The sequence below is a fragment of the Gymnoscopelus braueri genome (genome assembly GCF_963280865.1).
Source record: "Gymnoscopelus braueri genome assembly, chromosome: 1".
Classification (NCBI taxonomy): Eukaryota; Metazoa; Chordata; class Actinopteri; order Myctophiformes; family Myctophidae; genus Gymnoscopelus; species Gymnoscopelus braueri.
Window position 1 is genome coordinate 11,867,256 of NC_137603.1, and position 21,656 is coordinate 11,888,911.

The 21,656-nt window shown below is 39.5% G+C and overlaps 1 protein-coding gene across 2 annotated transcripts in view; it reads left to right on the top strand.

Moving 5' to 3' along the window:
- The window catches only part of LOC308092643 (glypican-6-like), a 202,039-nt gene that overhangs the window by 159,534 nt on the left and 20,849 nt on the right, over positions 1-21,656 (top strand). For both annotated transcript variants that reach the window (XM_080438684.1, XM_080438685.1), the window contains 2 exons: positions 8,915-9,045; positions 12,467-12,610. In XM_080438684.1, the coding sequence (XP_080294810.1) occupies positions 8,915-9,045; positions 12,467-12,610 (275 nt within the window). The remainder of the gene's footprint in view (positions 1-8,914; positions 9,046-12,466; positions 12,611-21,656) is intronic.

Genomic DNA, 21,656 nt, shown 5'->3' on the forward strand with positions numbered 1-21,656 from the left:
TCGTCATCTGTTTCTCAATTTTTTTTTGTTTGTTTGTTTTATGTTGTTTATTTTATTTTATGTATTTATTATTCTTCCCCCCCCCCCCTGTTTGGCCTCATACAGTATGTGCATTTGGTGATCTGGATGAATTCTATTATCCTTAATACATACATAAATAATATTTAAAAAAATGTATTGATTAGTTGACCAAAATAATGATTAGAAACAAACTTGAGTGTAACAAGTTAGTTAAAATTGAAATTGCAATACTTCAATTATTATTATGGCTAGTTTTTGTCAACAACTTTACAACTGTTTTGTACATTTCAATAAATAACCACCTTCAAAACTATTTCTTCTGTCCCTAGCACTCAGATGATTTACAGGGGTACCACTATGATGCAGGAATGCAGGAATTAATGACCCTGGACCTCCAGTATCAACTTGACTGGTTTTATTACATTGAACACATTCTTATTAGCAATAGTGGCAGAGCAACACATCAGGTGGAAGAAAAGAAAGTGAGGACAAGGGCACAATCAACATAAAAATGTAAAAAAACAAATAACCTGAATGTAAAGCCATGAAGGGCAATAAAACAACACGCAAGCAAATGCACAAAATATGAGTATTTAACACTCATACAGAGAGGACCAGAGCAAGCAGCACAATGGACCACATGGCAGTCATTTACATCATTCTCAGTTTGACTAAGGGGCCTTTTAATTAGTTGTGACTGGCAGTGTGCAACTGACTAGAGACATGTTACAGTACTGTCTGGAGGATGATGTTTGACACTCCGTTCAAAACAGCATTCTGTGTTAACTATCATCATCAGATAATTTGACCTCAGTCTAAATGTTTTTTTCCGCTAGCTTGGCATTTTTCAAGACTGCTGACAGTCAACACAATAGACTGTGACGTTCCTATCAACGAGACTGTTTAATGGTCACCGGCACTTTAGGCTGCAAGCCTTCCACAAAGGAAAATGCAACTTCTATGTTGTATTTAGAAGAGGAACTCCACAATTCCACTTAATCTTGAATCTTTCATTTATTCACTTTTTATCATCAAGTAATGTATTTGTTCTTAAATAGACCTATTAATCCTTCCAAGTCGGCCATCCCCACCCAGGACCCATTAAAATTGCATTATAAAACAAGATGTGAAACACCAGAGGGTTAAATATCATGAATGAAATTAGATTATAAATTTACAAATTAGTAGAAAATGCTATTTTTATTATGTTAATAACAAACAGTTACTATCATTTCATAATTACATGTACAGTAGTCCTTTCAGATAATAATGAACTAATGAGCCAGCAATAGCGGACCTAATGATCTCCTCCTCAGCCTTCTTCAAACCTTCCTTTGTGAGGACCTTTGGAGCGAGTTTCATAAGTCATTCATAAGATTCAACCCCCTATTATAACGACAGTGTATTGTGTGCTGTAGAACAGAAGGAATGGAAAAGATTCAGATAAAATATGCATCCCTATGATGAGTTTTTTTGGCAGGAATATTGCACAGAAGAAATATCTACATTTCTCTTGGATTTTCACAGTTAAAACACTTTATATATTTTGTATGATACTAGAGTCTCGGGGCGCTACGTGCCCCTCGCCCCTATCCGCTGCGCGGGGCTTTGTGTTTGTTGGTCCCTACGTGTCCCTCTGTCTGTGTCCGTGTTGCTGCAGCACAGAGTGGCGAGTAGAGATGGGATTGATGGCTCTTTTAAGGGAGGGGGATCTTGGGGATCCGTTCCTTTCGTTCGAGGCGTTGTGAAGACGGGCTCATTTATGGCTCAGGTGTATATTATAGATACTTAAAAAAATATGTATGTATTTATATGTGGTAATAGTATGTATATTTACATTGTAGATGTAATTGATATGTTACTGTAAATATGTGTTATTATGTACTATAATACAACATATGACATTATGATATAATAATATATTATATGAGAATATTTTTTTTAATATGTAATTGATATATATCCACCTCGGTCCCACATAGAATTGCCAAGGTGGGACCCACCTAAGGCCCAGATAGAACCCACTTATATCCCACATGGGCATCCCAGTTGGGACCCAAGTGGATCCCGCTGACATTGCCGACATGGGGGATATGGTTTAGCCCACCTTGAAACCATATGGGACGCTGTGGGCGTGCTGGCTGGGTAGGCTGGCGTGAAAGTGTATAATATTTAGAGAAATGGAAAGTTTCAAATAGTCAGAATAGTAGTAGTAGTAGTTGTGAATTAGCAAACTGGACATTTAGTGATTTAGACTGAATGTTTCCTTAAGCCTCATTGTGCACTAATGCACGCAACTGTTAAGGCAGGTTTTATTTTTGTTGTTTCTCATAAGCGTGCATACTTTGTCCGTAAACAACATAGCCGACCCGTCTGTGCCTTGACTTCACCCGCCTGCAGTGTGTGTCTCTCACACACACACAGCACGGAGAAGTTCTAAAGAGTTCTAATGAATTAATAATAATATAATAACAGAGGTGTCGCACACACGTTTGTTGTGGGCTAGTTGACCTCTACCTCCTCTCTCTCTCTCTCTCTCTCTCTCTCTCTCTCTCTCTCTCTCTCTCTCTCTCTCCTCTCCTCTCTCTCTCTCTCTCTCTCTCTCTCTCTCTCTCTCTCATCTCTCTCTCTCTCTCTCTCTCTCTCTCTCTCTCTCTCTCTCTCTCTCTCTCTCTCTCTCTCCTCTCTCTCTCTCTCTCTCTCTCTCTCTCTCTCTCTCTCTCCTCTCTCGCTCGCGAGGCGTTGTTAAGCGTCCTCCTCCTCCCCTCTATCCCTCCCCCTCTGTGTCTTTCTCTCTCTCTATGTCTGGCGCCGTGTCTGAAGGCGAGGCAGAGAGCATGGTCGAGTGACCATCTATTTGTATTGAGAGAGAGAGAGAGGGGCACAGGCATGGTTGTAACTCGACAGTAATATATTGCGACGCATTGTGAGCTTGTAGATCTGCTATGAAATGTATATAGGGCTGAAGTGGTTAATATATGTTTTGAAATAATAATCAAAATCTACAAAGTAGATATTGTATCCCTATTATACATTAGTATAATGTACACGTTCATTGCAACAGCGGTTTACCTCTCTCTCTCTCTCTCTGTCCTTTCTCTCTCTCTCTCTATGTCTCTCTATGTCTGGCGCCGTGTCTCTCTCTGGAGGGAGCATTGGTCGAGTGACCATCATTTTGTATTGAGAGAGAGAGAGTAAGTGTTGCCATGTCCATTAATTGAAAAGCGACTTGTAAGCGACTTTGAGCGAGGAGGAATGGAGGCAAATGCGTCATCCGGAGGAAAATTCACAGACCGGATTGCTTATTTCTCTCGCGCAACCTGGCAACGTCTTTGTAGCCTACGCACCTGTAAATTAATCGTGCACGTTGTGGCTTGTCTTGTAGTGACATGTGATATGTTGTTGTTGTGTTTAGTCCGAAACAAATGAAATTAGTGGCGACGGGAAATGAATGCTAACGGAAGACGGTACTTTTGTCTAATGTATTATAGGGATTAACAAATGACAGTAATGTGTGGCAGAGTATTGTAATCGGTCGTGTGTGTCTGTTTGTGTGTTTGATTGTTATATGTAGCTAGATAACTTGAGAACCAATCTTGGATCTTGGAGAGAATGATCAGTTGGCTGCTCTGAAGAGTTTTAACTTTTGGGTTGAGAAAGGTCAAAGGTCAAGATCAAGGCTGGAATGTTAGAAAGAATACCTTGAGAACTCATGGACAGACATTTTTTAACTTGAATCTTTGCTTCTGGGGATTCTACAAACGTCTTCTAAGGGCACAGTCCCAACGCACTGTTATTGTCTCCGCCAATCCGAAAGGCATGGCGAGAGAGTATGTTTTTCCCCCGTCCGTCCGTTCCGTCCGTCCGTCCGTCCGTCCGTGACCAGCTAATCTCCGGCACCGTTGGCTTGATCGCAGCGAAACTGTGCACACACACTCCCTGGATGCCAATTCAGAACCTCTGCCCCAAATATTTCTCATGGGCTTTTTATAGCGCCACCAGGAGGCCGATTTGTGCAAAACATATTTTTGGACAGTACTCCTACAGATTTTGTCCAAAAATCACGCAAATCGGTAACAGTATCTCTAAGCATTAAACGATTTCAGATTCTTCATATTCCATCCTGATTGGCTAAACATGTCTTCCAAAGTTTGCAGGAGTGCTCCGTTTTCAACAAAATGCCTCAAATCATGAACACAGCAGGCAATTTCCGTGAAATTTTGCACGCACATTCCCAATAGAACAAGAAGAAATACCATTTGAAAATGTTCAAATCAGCCTCATGGTGGCGCTATAACAAGCTGATTCGTGTTTTTACCTATAACTGCACCGATCTGTGTAAAACTTTGTATGCACACTCCCTAGAGGTCAAGGAAAAACCTTTGCCCAGCATTTTACACATCTGCCTTTTATAGCGCCACCAGGAGGCCGACTTATGTAAAACACATTATTTTATACTACTTATACTCCTTCCAATTTTATCCAAATACAAATGTCACGCAAATCGGTACACATGATCTCTATAATCATGTGATCAAGACGGGTGTGTTTGATTTTTCATATTCTATCCTGATTGGCTAAGATTGACATCTAAAGTTTGCATTATTGGCTTGTTTTGAGCAAAATTCCGCAAATCATGTCAAACTTTGCACGCACATTCACACTATGTTGAGGAACAAATACCACCCTTTTAACATTGGCCTGTTATAGCACCACCAGCAGGTCTAATTTAGCAAAACAATTGTCGAAGAAGAAATGGCACCCTTTTCACAGTGGCCTATTATAGCGCCACCAGGAGGCCACAATAGCCTACCTGACCTGGCGGAGACCTGTGCTCCGAGGAGCACTTTTTCTAGTTTTACCTCTGTGGCAGAATCTGACAATGCTTTGTCAATGCAAATGCGTGGAATCCACGCTTTTGCATTGACAAAGCATTTGCAGATTCCGCCCCAGAGGTAAAATAAAAGTGCGATGGGACCGCGCCCTCAATCAGTTAAAAAAAATAAAAATAATAATGTTGTTATAATATCAGTGGTTTGGTTTTCAAACTTTTTTGTATTTGTCCGCGGACCCCCCCCCCATCTCAAAATATTTTCTTCCAGGGACCCCCAGAAGCAAAGATTTGAGTTAAAATGTATATATATATATATATATATAATATTTCTTTTCTGGGTGATAGTATATATATATATATATATATATATATATATATATATATATATATATATATATATATATATATATATATATATATATATATATTCAAAGATTTGCACACATTTTCATGATTATTTTTTAGAATAAAATAGCAGATCAACAAGCTCATAGCACGGCACTCAGCACTTGTATATCTGCTATTTTTTAATAGCCAAAGAGAAATCTAAAGTGACACAGATGCATTCCTGGATCGAATGGGCTAAAGGAGAATGCCTCTTTGCTGGGGGAGATATTAGGCTTTTGGTATTCATGCAGAGGCTCTGAACCACTCTGCTACACTGGCAGCTTGCATGAAAAGGTGTGACAATTGGTCCAGCAGTTTCTGAGATTAGCTGTGCACAGATAAGACACACATGGGCTTACATGGGTGGCCATGGCTACAGAGAATAGGGCATAGCAGCACAGATGTGGTTCCCATTCATTTATTTCCCCGCGAGATTTACAAAAAATATTTATATAAATTATTTTAAGCCTGGAACCTAAGCCATCCAGTACAGGCTCCATGGTGAATCATGACCATAAAACATTTGATTCTGTGTCAGAAAATATTTGGAAAAAACGCAAAGAAAAGCATATTTAATAAATATAGTATATCATATAATTAAATATTCAAATAGTTTTTGACACCGAATCAAATGTTTTATGGTCATGATTCACCAGGAGCCTGGATGGATTCCAGGCTTAATTTAGCTTTTATAAATCTTTTCTGAAATCTCTACGGGAAACATGTATGGGCTTTGTATCTGTGGAACCACAAAATGGCTGCCACTACTATGCCCTATATGGGTATAGAGAGCCGTCTGGGAATCAGAAGGTCCCAGGTTCGATTCCCGGCACCGACAATTTGTCGAGGTGTCCCATAGCAAGAAACTTCACCCCCGCTCCTCGTGTGTGTGTGTGTGTGTGTGTGTGTGTGTGTGTGTGTGTGTGTGTGTGTGTGTGTGTGTGTCTGCGGACAGCTAATCTCCGGCACCTTTGGCCCGCTCACAGCGAAACTGCACACACACTCCCTGGATGCCAGAGCAGAACGTCTTTCAGATCGGCCTGTTATAGCGCCACCAGGAGGCCGATTTTTGCTAAAGAAATTAAATAACTCCTTCAGATTTTATCCAAACATCACATAAATCGGTACACAGTCTCCATAGTCATGTGATCAAGTCGGATCTGTCCGATTTTTGATATTCCATCCTGATTGGCAGGATTGGTGTGTTTTGAACAAAATGCCTCAAATCATGAACCCAGCGTGCGATTGCCGTGAAACTTTGCACGCACATTCCCACTAGGCCAAGGAAAAAATGCCACCCTTCTCACATTGGCCTATTATAGCGCCACCAGGAGGCCACAATAACCTACCTGACCTGGCGGAGTCTTTTCTAGTTATTATTACACACACACACAGGGGCAAAAACATAATTTCCACCTCTTTAACCAGGCTTTCCAGCCTGGTAAAAATTTAAAAAAAAAGGAAATTCACTTTGAATCAGTATTACAGGACAAATTCAGTAGAAGCTCTGTCCATGTTAATGTGTTCACATTCTGGACATAGTTTATTCATAATACTAATAACTAAAGTACTCATTGCAGTAGTACATTTTACAGCAGCCATTTTTGGTTTTAGTAGTGACCTTGTAAGCCTAATGCTGAGATTAAAAAAGAAAAAAAAAGATTTATAACAACAAAAATAAAGAATGTACACATATTCTTTCTCTCTATAACTCTACAGTAGATCTATAATGTGTCAAATATAATCTAGGTGCATTGCTTGTGCTCCTGTGGTAATGATTAATGGTTCTCATAACTGGTTCAGGTAACTTTCATCAAAAGTCCACTATTTTCAAAACATGTTCCCATACTGTATGTGACATTGTTTCAAAAGTTATTTAACAATATATAAATAACCCTCATCCATAGCTGTATAATCATTTGACTCATTTTAACTATCCATCAAATATTCATTAAGATAAAAGAAAAATAGGTTGTCAGAGCTCAGCCATTGAGGTCTGCAAGTCCCTTATAGAATGAGAAACAATGCCATCAATTTCCCCTCTGCTGTGAGAGAATTCTATTGAGGCTTTTTTTGCCATCGGATTAGAGGAACTCTACTCTGAGACTCACACAAGCAGCGGAGGATTTCACAGGACTCAACTTGGCCCTTTGCAATGACCTCTAGTCAAGTCCTGATGGAAATCTAACCAAGCATCAAACCCAATTTGAGGCTCCAGTGTAAACAAAGAGAAGTGCACTTCAAAGATTGAGCCAGTGACAGATGCATGGTGGAGAGAGGAGGCTCTGTCCAAAGTGTATCCTGGAAAAAACAACAGCACTGATTTGGGTTGAGAACAAACAGCTGCATATTTTTCAGCCATTTAAAAGAGCTTACACGGTACAATCTGTGTTATTTTAACTCTGAGAGTGTACAAATTAAAGTTTTAATATGTCCCCCCAATCATGCAGAACCAAATGGTTTCATTTGCACACTCAGCTTCCCTGTGTTCCACTCATTGCTAATTAGCAGTCAGGTTCTACGTCATCTAGATCTCCCCTCTGCCTGCCCCCTAACCAGCGCTACATCCTTCCAACGAGCCTGGTAAGACTTAATGACCTTTTTAGAAACAAGATAGTCTAATGAAAAGATCAAACACTTGATTTTCACCCCTGACATCTCCCCAACTGAGGCGATCAATAGCCCCATCCCATCTGGAATAATAGGTTCTGTATGAACACAGATTAATATCACATTGTTTTAATGAAAACGAAAGGCAGCAATCGGGGGAGTCATCTATCTTGGTATTGATTTATGCCATGCTCATCCAGTACGCCCCTTGTATTTGATACTCTGTTGACTGCTCTTCCTCTCCCAAGTTTTCAAAGTAACGCATGAATGCACTTAAAAGAAAGTGTGAACAACAAAGAAATCTCTTGTACAACATGATTTCAGAGCCATAGCTTTAATTATTACAAGATTATTTTAGAGTGTGATGGGTGGCAGATGGAGTGAGTGAAGGGTGACTTTTTGTGACTTTGATGCTGCATATCATCACTGTCGGGCAGAAACCTTGTATCTCCACTCTTCCCATAAATGAATGCCGTACTTCGTCGTTCAACAGTGTTAGAAAATAGACGATCAACAAGCAAAAGGTTGTGACAGACGGTAAGCGGTTCACGCGGGCGTTACCGCTCGGATCAGCGGTGATCGTGCCACGATCATTGTTGTTTTGTCCTCCTGTGGGGTGCGGAGAAAACAAAAGCTCTCCACAATCCAGCTCTTGCCGCGCGCACGTGTGCACAAACGAGCACGTGCACGAAATTTTCACGGGACTTCGCCCGCTCGCCTCACCGCCCCTCAACTTCTCCACACGTCCCAAATAATCGCCCGCCTCTCATTGAAAGTGAATTAGCGTTGGCCGCTTGCCGTCTGAAAGGACCCTTACAATGTGTTGCTTCGTGACATGTTTTTTGTGACAATTTTTTTAATCATTTTGAAAGCGAAAGTTGTTGTTTGTCTGTGTTATTTTATTTAAACAATAAAAAGTATTATCAAGAGTTTGAGAATACAGTGCTTAACTACATTGGATCAAGTGGAACAGAGGTTGCATCCACTTTTGTGTGCGTGCCGTGCATGCGTGTGCTGCAGTATCTCTCTGCTGATGCATTCATTGTCTGTGTGTTGTGACAGATGCTATGTTGCTGGTGGCAGACAGACTAGAGGGACCCTCCAACATTGAAGCAGTCATCGAGCCAATAGATGTCAAGATCTCTGAGGCCATCATGACCATGCAGGACAACAGCATGCAAGTGTCAGTCAAGGTATGCAGACTTCATTGTGTTCACTGCCAAAGCTTCTTTGTACAACACAGCCATTTCACACATCGGCCAGCCCATGACGAAAGTCACCTTTGTTTGTTGTTAGGAAATTGCTTTCACTAAGAACCTCAAAACTGGAATTTATCCTTACACCCACGCTACTTTTAACCACAAAATAGTCGATCTACAAGCGACGCATTGTGAGCTTGCAGATGTAGATCTCACATTTTTGCAATTATTTTGATTTTTTTTTTTTTACCATTTTCACCTATAATGACATGCCCAAAATAGGGAGACCACTTAACCAAGAAACTATTGACAGTTTAATGTTGCTTACAAAGAACATTTTACTTCATCTTCTCTAAAGGAAAGTCAGAAAAAAGAGAGAACTATGGTCTATCTTTTTTTTTTTTCAAAATAACTTTTCTTTTTAATTAGTGCTCATTGTCTCCGCCAGGCAGAAGGCGTGGCCGAGACTATGTTTTCGTCCCTGTTCGTCAGTGTGTCAGTGTGTGTGTGTCCGTCCGTCCGTCCGTGAGCAGCTAATCTCCAGCACCGTTGGACCGATCAGCATGAAACTGTGCACGCATACTCCTTGGATGCCAAGTAAAAACCTCTGCCCCAAATTTCTCACATCAGCCTGTTATAGTGCCACAGGAGGCCGTTTTTTGCTAAACATTTTTTTTTATATTTTTATAATCGGTACACATTATCTCAATAGTCATGTGATCAAGAAGGATCTGTTAAATTCTTCATATTTCATCCTGATTGGCTAAGATTGGCTTCCAAAGTTTGGCACAACAAAATGCCTCAAATCGCAGTGTCCGATTGCCGTGAAACTCAAAGCTCATTCTGACTAGACCAAGGAAGAAATGCAACCCTACATTTTTTTAATTGGCCTCATGGTGGCGCTATAACAGGCAGATTCACGTTTTGGCCTATCATTTTTTAATCGTAGGTCATACAATAAAATAAAAAAATATCTTGGATTACTTGGATCATTACGCAACTCTCCAAATAAGCCACGCCCCTGACATTTCAGGCCCACAATAACTTACCTGGCCTGGCAGAGACCTGTGCTCCGAGGAGCACATTTTGTCTTTGAGATGGCTTCCTCAGACTCTGTAACACAGAGCTGAACGGTAAATTGCCTATTTGAAATGATTTTAAATGTTAAACTTCAACAGTGGTAACACATGACGTTTTTAAGTTGATCTGATTTATTTGATTTGCACAACGGTTTATATATCTCTGCTGTCCGGCAGAAACCAGCTAACTCCAAAATATTAATTTTTCAGGAAATGTCAAAAACAAAACAAAAAGTGTACTTAGGATGTTTTGTTCATCATCAAGAACAGCTGAATGGACCTCCAAGCTCACAATGAGGTTGGAGGTCAAAAGGGGTGGAGTCCAGCGTTCGCACGTCTTACTTGTTTTAATCAACACACAGACGTAAAGGGTGTTCAATAGCACTGATTTATGGGGAAAAAATGCTAAAGCGGAAAAATGGAGTTAGCTGGTTTCTGCCGGACAGCAACGATATTATACATAAGCATAACATGATAGTTCTTTCTTTCCATGGGAAAGTTGACAGTATTTGCTGTTGTGCCGGTGAGGTAAGAAACCCTAGGGGGGCTTATGCGAGTACCTCACAGTTTACATTACGTATAATTTGATTTATTTAATATAAAAAAAACAAAAAAAAACAGATGAGCTTTACCAAATCCCTGCCCATCATAGTCTAGTTCACTGAGGTCGCTGTGAAGTGCTCAAACACATCTAGTGGAGGACAATGTCCAGCTTTTTCACATTTTGTATGCACTCAAATCCCCATTCCTGCAAGTCTGCAGTTGCCAGAAAGCTTGTACAGAGATTTCAATCTTTCACTGTATTCACATTTAACCATATCTAGCAGTCCTTACATCACACATTCTCTTACAGTACGGTACGTTCTATCACTCAGGTCTGAACAATCTGTCAGGCCATATCGCATTGAGATAAAGCTGTAGTCTGTATGTGTCACCTACTTTTACTCCTGCAACACAGGGCTGTTGAAAATCCTCTTTCTGATATACTGGATGGGAGAGTAATATCATAATCATTGTGAAGAACTGACAAGTATTAGTGAAAAGTCACGAGGACCATGGCGGTGGTGCTCCATCACAGTCTGAGCCAGACACCAGCGCTCACATAGAGGAATGCTAATCAACTCTGCTGTTAAGACAGGTTCAATTCAATTCAGTTTTAGTTATATGATGCCAAATCACAACCAAAAATATCGAATGACAAGACCAGTGGTTTTCTAAGTGGGGTCTGGGGACCCCCAGAGGTCCTTGAGGGGGTTCTAGGGGGGTCTCCAGCAAAATGAGGAACAGTTAAATCACTTTAACCCTATTTTAAACTTTATCTTTTCTCTTATCTTTTATATAAATGACAACATTTTAGATATGAGGAAAGCTAGGGAACCCTTTCACTGTCATGTTATTGGTTGTTTGATACTTTATTACAATCAACATGTGTAGAAAAGCATTCATCTGTTCTAAGCAGACCTAATACATTATATAAATACAAAAGTACTTTCAAATGTTTGCAAATTAAAAATTTCACATGTACTCAATTTCACAGAACAATGTGGTATCACAACTTTAAAGAGTCAAATATATCCGACTATGCCTACTGACAAGTGTATGATTCATGTTTTGAAATTAAGTGCTTTTATATATAGGAATGAACAATTGTCTAATAACCAGTAACTCTGATGGCTACAGTATGTTTGTATACACTGTGATGTGAAATGACAGAAGACCAGAAAGTGAAACTGCACACTGCCAAAGAAATAGAGGAAAAACTAAACAAAAGTACAGAACATATTGTCTAATTTAAAGGTACAAGAAAGAAAATATAGAAAAAATAGACATAATAGCAATGCTTTTTTATCTGTCTCTCTCTAGCCTGTTTCTTTAGCAGTGTGCAGTTTCGCCTTTTATGTTCTATGTTTGTGTGTGTGTGATTCCCATTTGATTCCCAGCACATGCATGAACATAAGCAACAGCATATTTTAGAAGTCTACAGTAGACTTCATATTGTGGTGCATTAAGATATTCTAAGCCAAAGGTGGAGATAGATTTGCTTCCTGTGTTGTACAAGCATTTTTGTATAATCATTTTCCTTGTCAAATGGCAGTTAACCTGGGGGGACATTGCACTTAGCCTACATTTAAACTAAACTAATAGCACAGTAATACCTAAATATACCCTGTTAGCACCTACAATTCTTCAAAGTTCAAACACTGAAAAACGGAATACCTCACATTTGTATAAATCTATATACCCCCTTAAAAGCTATTCAACTGTTCATGTTTTCTTTGCCTTTTGCTGTCTCTCTTTTGTTTATTTATTCATTTATTTATTCATTTTCATCCTAGATCTTTCAAGGATGCGGTCAACCAAAGCCCTCAGGAATGGGCAGGTCTGCACGTGGCATTTCAGATGTGTTCAATGCTCGCTTTAAGCCCTACACACCAGAGGAGAGGCCCACCTCTGCAGCTGGAAACAGGCTGGATAGACTGGTGAGAAAAGTGTGTTTGAGTGTGTGTGAGTGGGTCTGTGTGTGTGAGTGGGTCTGTGTGTGTGTGTGCGCGCGCGTGTGTGTGCGTGTGTGAAAATATAACACTGTGAAAACAAATTCAAACAATGTTATTCTATCACTCTTCAATTCCATTCTGAATGAATGAATTTCTTTTCAAACATTATTTAAAAAAAGACAAACAGAATACAAAACAGAAGAAAAACAACAATGTCCGAAAAGGAGTAGGATGAAGTGTAAAACTTATAAACTTATTCTCCACAGTTACTTTTAAAAGCAAAACTATTTTGCAAACCATGGCTACACTAGTGAGCTTTTATGACACCTGTACTCACTGCCATTGGCAATTCACCCGCCAGCAACTGCCTGAAAATCATAAATATTACAGACCTGAATCATCTCATCTGCGTGAGAATTTTTTTAATTTGGTATTGTGAAACTTGTCATAGTGTGATGTGATAGGGGGTGCAATAGCAAATATGCCCGGTGATACTACTCTGACAACACTATGTATATCTACTTTAATGCGATGCAATATTTGTCTTTTTAAATGTTATAAAGTATTTATTTCTTGTGCTTGTTTTCTCTGAATCTACCACTTACCACAATAATTATCTTGATGCTTTTTGCACGATCCTCACATTCATCAGATTTGTCAAACACTGTTGGTTAATTTTTAATTCCCCATGTTGAAAGGCCGAGTCTCACAGAGGGATCGGCCGGTAGGACTGAATATTTCACCACCATGATTTATTAGATGCTACGTAACCGCCTTTTACTCTCATAATCTTTCTCTGTCTCCTCTCTCTCTCTCGCTCACTTTTGCTTTCACAATGTCCAATTAAATGTCTTTCTTCTTTATTTTTCTGCTACGCCAAGAGGGTTGTCTGGAGGACAATGCAACACAGTGTAAGGCTTCGACTCTTCCTCTTACCTTTACCAAGCCATCCTTCTTGCTGTACACTGTAAAGTCCTGAGTGTTCATTTAACCCTGACAGTCTACAAGTGTAACCAAATGGCAGTGGTGGAAAGTAACTAAGTACATTTACTCATGTACTGTACTTAAGTACAGTTTTGAGGTATTTTTTACTTTACTGGAGTATTTCCAATATTCAATACTTTTACTTCTACTCCGCTACATCTCAGAGGCAAATATTGTACTTTTACTCCACTACAATTATTTGAAAACTTTAGTTACTTTGTAGATTTGTATTATTATTACAAAACATACATTAACCATTTCAGGCCTATATATACTTCGGCTATTTGAAAATAGCCGATCTACAAGCTAGCAACGCGTCACTTTGCGACGTGTTGTGAGCTTGTAGATCGGCTATTTTCAAAGCATTTTTATATATTTGGAAACAAAAAATGAGTACTTTTACTTTCAGTTCTTAAGTATATTTAAATGCGAATACTTCTACTTCTACTCAAGAACATTTTGAATACCAGACTTTTATTTGTAACAGAGTATTTCTACATTGTGGTATTGGTACTTTTACTTACAGTAAGCACAAAACGTGAGTACTTCTTCCACCACTGCCAAATGGACGCGTAAGGGTCCATTTGGTTTGGTTTGTTACAAATGGATGAATTAACTGGATTTTACTGTGTACTTCTTCAATGCTGCATCATTCAGAACCATTTTTTAACATATCAAAAATAACTAATTATTCTAACTTTCAATCGTTTGTGTTTTTCATGGTCATTCATTAATTCTGATGAAGGTGTGATTAGGCTACTCTGTCCATCCTTAAAATTACAGTGAATTTTGTGCATTTCTATGAAACTTAACAGTACTGTATATCCAACTGTTGGTAAGATTTCAACCCTTCAAAACAGCATAATGTGCATATCAGTGAGCAGGAAAGTTCTGTTCAATGTCTGTTTTGGGAGTTGTGAAGTCAGCATTAATCACAACATTAATCAAATTCCTCAAAAAGTTGCAACAGCCCTCAACCTAAATCTCATAACAGTTTGTTTACAGGAAATATATGAACCATATACTTTTAATCTAATGTTAAAAACATGGACAGGTTCATCCTGGGTCGGCAATTTTCCAATGAAACAGCAATTTTCCATATTCAAGTTCATCTTTTCAGTAATGGATGGCCGCCCTTGTCTGCCTTCTGCAATTATGTGGCCCATCAATATCTGTCATATGGTGTAGTCATTTTTTGTTCTCTACTCATATTATGCTCACAGTGTTCACCCAGTTTAATGAGTCTTCTCCACATGCATAAAAGAGAAAAAACATCTGATTATAATGTGACTGCGGAGGCTTTTTGATGCACCATGGTTCCCTGCAGCGCTTTGTAGCCAAGCCTTAGAAACTATTGCCTGTTCGTCTGAATTGCCACCTCGCCTGAGAAATTACTACAAAAATTAAGTTTCATTATATTTTGTAATCCCATTTGAACCTAACTGCCGAGTTTCAAAGTTAGACATAGTGAATAACAGCAACTTTTCCAGGTCAAAACAGCGTCACTACAGCAGAGGTGAACGTTAATTACCAGACAGACCAGAAGCGCCCATTTGTTTGTGTCTGGTGTCTATTTTGAACATCAGTGTATTAGACTATGTTGACTACATGAGCAATAATTCTACAGTACATGAGTATTTTGTTAACATTTGTATTTTATAGTATTGTAGCCATGGTTGGGGGTATCACAGTAAAGTATTACATATTACTTTAATGATTTCAACAAAGTAATATAACATGTTACTTTTGCAAATTAGGTAATATTATTACAGTTAATATGTCAATTTACATACAGAAGATACAGAAAATGTATCATATTATGAGTACTGTTGTGCTTTTGTGCTTCATGGGGGTGTTTTCATGAGGGTGTTTTGTGAAAATAGTGTTAAAACTTGTATTGTAACGTACTTTTAATTGAAAGTAATAGGTAATACTTTTGAAAATACCTTCCTTCTCCAATCACTGGTTGTAACTACAGTATCAATGTTGAGTCTGCATTTAGTCTTTGTTAATGTGGAATACTCGACTGTTAACGCTGTCTGTGTTACCGAGCAACCAATCAAAAGCACCACAGATTGTCCTGGCAGTGACCATGCGGACATCAAAAACGACAGCCATCCTCTCCTCTGTCACTAGGGGCAATGCTGCTTGAGATCCAAGACTTTGCAGTGGATTCTTGGTATTGTAGTTCATGTCCTGAATGGGATAGCGTTTTGTCAGTCAATATTTAAGTAATGTAATCAAGTGTTTGTTTGTTTGTTTGCGCAGAACTGAAGGGCAAGATTTGAAAAGCAAGTTGTAGGTAGAACAAAATGATTGGGGGAAAGTAATCAGGAGGCCAATCCATCAGCTCCAGGATACAAACACCAATTACTAGTGCACGTTCCTGTCAGCCAGGCTAATCACTCACTGAAAACACGCTAGTCTCAATATCCAATGCTATTGCTGCTGACACAACTCCCAATTATGGCCAGCAAATTGACAGCAAAATCATTCTCTTGTCTAAACCATGAATGCACACCGTACGATAGATCAACATGGCATGTACTTTACTTTACTTCATTATGGATCCCCATTAGCACTTGCCTAAGCATGGCTATTCTTCCTGGAGTCCGTCACACCCAAAATCACATCATACACAACAAAGTTCAACTGATACAACAAACAGACAATCATAGTTCAGCTCCAAAAGTTAAGAAACAGGTACATGAACAAGGAAAATAAATTTCAGAAAAGTACAATTTTACAATATTGTACATTTCATGATAAAGGAGAAAAGAGTTATTGTAGATGTGTTCTCTCTTTTTGTCCTCTAAAAGACACTATTATTGTACATATCGCTGGGTAGAATAAAACATGAAATTAAAACAATACCAAAACATTTATGAGTTACTATTTACCCTTCAAGCTATGATAAAGATGAGTTGACTTGAGCTCACAATGCACTGCATTGCGACGTGTTGTGAGCTATAGAGTGCAATTTCCGGCACGGGATACCTTTGTACGGCTAAGTATAAATCGAGTAAATAGAGCAAGGAACTCAGCATACTTTCTCCATAGAAGGCCTTAATCGAACCTCGATTTTTGCACTTGTTAAATCATTAATCTCTTCAAAAAAGGCAAAGGCAAAACAATCCTCTCACTGGCCCACCTCTTGTTAGATTGTGGCCATGTGGTGGCAGTTCACTGGGCCAAAATAAGTGTTCTGTTGAGTGTGAAATCACAATTCATAATCTGTTGAGCATACAGAGTATCTGTCTCATGCAGTGGAGTCTTATACAGTATACTATGATGGTACATTTATTTTATATAAGATATTGCAGTCTGCTGTATTGTCTGTCGTCATTGCAGTGGAGCGAATGACTTACCATTGACATGGGTCACACATAAGTTACTATGACTGTTACATTTATTTTTTGGGGGGGCTGTGTAAATCTGTTGCAGTCTGCTGTATTGTCTGTCGTCATTGCAGTGGAGTGAATGTCTTATCATCAACACTGGTCACACATAAGTAACTATGACTGGTACATTTATTTTGGGGGGGATCCGTGAATCTGTTGCAGTCTGCAACAGAACGTCATTGCACGGGTAGAGAGTTAACAAACAGATGTACTTTATGTACAACTGTTCAACGCTAGGGATGGCAGGTGCTGCAGATCGACATACTGTCCCTCATGTCATAAGTAGTGGAAGATGCAGTATATGAGAGATAGGCCTACTCTAAAATAGTATCACAGTCAGGTATTCTCTTCTTCTATGTCCATTTGCAGTTATTATAATGTTATTCTCTCTTCTTGCATCCATCCTTCTCTCATGCATTCAAACACAAATAATGCCAAAGCATTGGCAATAATTCAGTTTTTTTTACAATAACTGTCATCATGCATGGGCAGAATGATGCTATTCAAGTCAGAAGCAGGTCATTGAGGATGGAATAAACATATTATGGTGTTGCTTTGTTCAGTACAGTTTCTGCCAAATGTGCCAAGAGCAAGTAATGACTTTGTTGCACTTGCCTACACTATGCGCACTACACAGTACAGAATCAGAATCAGAATCAGTTTTATTGTCACATCACAGGTTTACAAGGTAAAGAAGTGGGTGAAATTCGTTTTTGTACATCGTTCCCATCGCAACGTTAATTTCCATAGAAAGAAGAGGGGGGGGGGAGAAGAGGGGTGGGGGGCAAGTGGGAAGGAGATCAGAACAAGAGAGCAACAGAAGGCCAGACAAGTTATCTACATATTTACAAAGTACCTGAGATAATAAAAAACTAAGGTGCCTGAGCATAGCAGCAATGTATGTATACTGTACTATCTCGATGTACAGTATACAGTGTTGACGTTTGACAGTGCTTGCTGATGTCTTACTTTGCATTCATTTGTACACAGTTACTCCAATAATTGCTTAACATTAACTCAAGTCTTTTGCTTTGTATTTGTGAATTCCTTGGTTAAATGTTTAATGATATGTATTTGATACCATGAGGAATAATTTATTACATCGTAGTTTGTTTGACCACTTAAACCCTATACTTAGCTGACTGGAATCCCCCAGGGCTCTATAGAGGCACACACATTTTCACTCTTCACTAAATATCTTTGCTGAAAATAAGAATATCTACAAGCTCACCACGTGTCACATTACGACATGTTATGGGCTTGTAGATCTGCTATTTTCACGTAATGTTTGCCCCCAGAATAGTTCAAGTGGTTTTCCATTGGTGATGCTGGATGAAAAATGGTTGACAAGTCACTCAGCCATCTTGTTTACAGAGCTGCAGTATACTGTATATATGGCATCTGTGACTAACCCCTCTTGCCCAACTGGTATTGTTACCCTTGGGGCAAGACACAAAACCAGCTGTGTATGAAATTTCCATCTGTGCTCCCACTAGACAGGACCTGGTTTGTTTAGCATGAAATTGGTGTCCTAGAACTAATGTACTTAATGTCTGTTATTTTGAAATTAATTTACCAAGCTATAAACTATTGTTAATTACTACTATCATGGCTAATTATTAATTAATCTCTTTCTAGAAAGAAAATCTAAGTCCGATATCAAGTTGAAAGCGATAAAATGCCTTAAAATTTGTAACAATAATATCTCAAATTTGTATAGCGCTTTTCGAAGTACCTAAAGACACTTTACATGGGGGTCATGAGAAAACAACAAAGAAAAACAACTGAATTCATTTTTTGTTTGTTAAAATTTTCGACATATGCGTACAAGTATGCACAGATACTCAAACAGTATACCTGTTTGTGTTTTTATATTCTATAGTGATGCTGTACACATCCGTATCATATTGTAGAAGATTTCGAATTGAGCCTGCAAATAATGCACATTTGAGCAATGGGCTCTTTTGCAGGAAGTCGGGCTTATTGATGCCTGACAGGCTCCTGTGGGAAACATTGGGGGCATGCGGACGGAACGGCTGTTTGTCTGATGAGGGGAGCTGTGTATAAGAGGTGCTACAGCGCATGCGTATATGAGTGCTAATGAGAAACTCAGGGCCTCGGGTCTAGGAAAGCGTTGATATGGTGGTTGTGTTTGGGTAGGCCTGAAGCAACCTGTCAGGTCTCTCATGTTCCTGCAGCTTTTAAGTTGATAGTCATTAACATTTGTTGGGGCAGTTGTCATGGCTTTTGCAGAGGATTCAATTGATGTCAAGTTTAGATTGTATTTTCCTCCTCCTGCATCCACCTATCAATCATGTAAAAAATAAAAAACTGATTAGAATTGGTTTCACTTTGAATGCTTTCGTATTACTGAAAGGTTGTAGACGAATCTTGACGAATCTTGGCTTGGTTTCAAAACCAAATTCATTCAAATTTTGGACAGTGTGGCCCCCATGAAAACCGTCATGGTCAAATCCCGCCCGGTACCATGGATGAATTCGGACATCCTTACTGCCATGAAGGTCAGAAACAAAAAGTGTTCTGAGCTTCATAAAGGTAGGATCAAACTCGCCAGGTGTTTTAACAGAGGTCTCGAATCCCACGTAGCTAAACTTGTAAAAGAAAGAAACAAGCTAAGAAACAAGGTTAATCGCATGCTCGAACTAGCAGAAAAAAGCTTCCTCGATGACAAAATTGAGGAAAATAAAAGCAAACCACGAGAGCTTTGGAAGCTATTCAACAACCTACTAGGCTGCAGCAAGAAATTGAAAACCAGGTTTACAAACATAAGCCTCAAGGTGAATGACACTCTCATCACATCCAAACATGAAGTGAGTAAAATCCTCAACATATTCTTCACGACCATAACCTCAGATTTGGTTGAAAAACTTCCCCCTCACTCTGGGTGCTATGGTGAAGAACATGTTGACTCATTTTACAAAAAACAGGGTGTACGGAAAGATGATTTTAAACTCTCCCCTGTGAAAACAGAAGAGGTGTTTAAAAAATTGAGTGCTCTTCATCAACACAAAGCCACAGGCCTCGACAATATCCCCGCCAAATTTCTAAAAGACTCGGCCGCCTCCATTGCTCCAATCATTACCCACATAATAAACCTCTCCATCATACAGGGACGGGTCCCTAACGATTTCAAAAAAGCAAGGGTGACCCCTCTGTACAAAAAAGGAAACAAATTAGACCCTGGCAACTACCGCCCTATTTCTATTCTTAGCTCCATCTCGAAAGTCATGGAAAAAATAGTCTATGAACAGGTCGATAAGTATCTTGCCGAAAAAAATCTAATTTACAAATTCCAATCTGGTTTCAGAACAAACCACTCCACTGACACATGCCTTCTCTATTTGAACGACTCTATCAAACAAGATGTCGACAAGGGCAAATATTGCGGCATGGTCATGCTGGACCTCCAAAAGGCCTTTGACACCGTCAATCACCCAATTATGATCAATAAGCTCAAAGCAATAGGTTTTGATGATACATCAGTGAACTGGATGAGATCCTACCTGGAAGGGAGGGAGCAAGTGGTGGAAGTAAACGGCACCCAGTCCCCCCCCCTCCCTGTGACTTGTGGTGTCCCACAAGGAAGTATACTAGGACCTTTACTGTTCCTGATATATGTGAATGACATGTCATCGGCCTGCGACTGCAAGCTGTTCCTGTTCGCAGATGACTCGGCCCTGCTAGTCTCGGACAGGGACAGGCTGCAGGTTGAGAAAACTCTCAGCTCCGAACTCAACAAGATCTGCATCTGGCTCTCTGACAACAAACTTTCATTACACCTGGGTAAAACTGAATCCATCCTCTTTGGGTCCAGTCCTAACCTTAGCAAGGCAGAGAGTTTCACGATCAAAGTGGGTGATAATGTCATCAAAAGAAAGGATGAAATTACCTACCTGGGCTCCATCTTGGAGGCAAACCTCTCCGGTAACAAAAACGCCGAAAAAGTGATCAAAAATGTCAACCGAACAACACGCTATTTGTGGAGGATTGATCGCCTAGTCAGTAAGAATACTCTGAAGATTCTTGCAGGGGCCCTCATTCAAGGTCATTATGATTATGCATGCACTTCATGGTATCACAACACCTCCAAGGCCTTAAAAACAAGGCTCCAAACATCCCAAAACAAACTTGTAAGGCTACTTCTTGGCCTCAATCACAGAACCCATCTAACCCCTGCTCATTTTGCTAGGATTGGATGGCTTAGGGTTGAGGACAGAGTACAGCAACTTGCTATGGGCCTGGTCTTCAAGATACACCACAACATTGGGATCCCCCTGTATTTGTCAAAATACTTCAAAAATGTTAATGAAGTCCATGATCATAACACCAGAGGCAGCTCCACTGATCATGTTCAACCCAGATTTGGCTCAACTAAGGGTATGAACTCATTCTCATGCTATTCATCAAAAATGTGGAATGCCCTACCAAAAGGAGTAAAGGAGTGTAAAACCCTACTCACTTTCAAAACTGCCCTAAAGATACACCTTCAGGAGGCTGCAATTCGAAAATGGCCCCTGTCTAAGTCTTAACCTACCCCTCCCTACCCCCCCCCCCCCTCTTTCATTTTCCTCTTTTGTATATATATATATATATTTTTTTCTCTCGTCATACCAGTAACCTGAAAG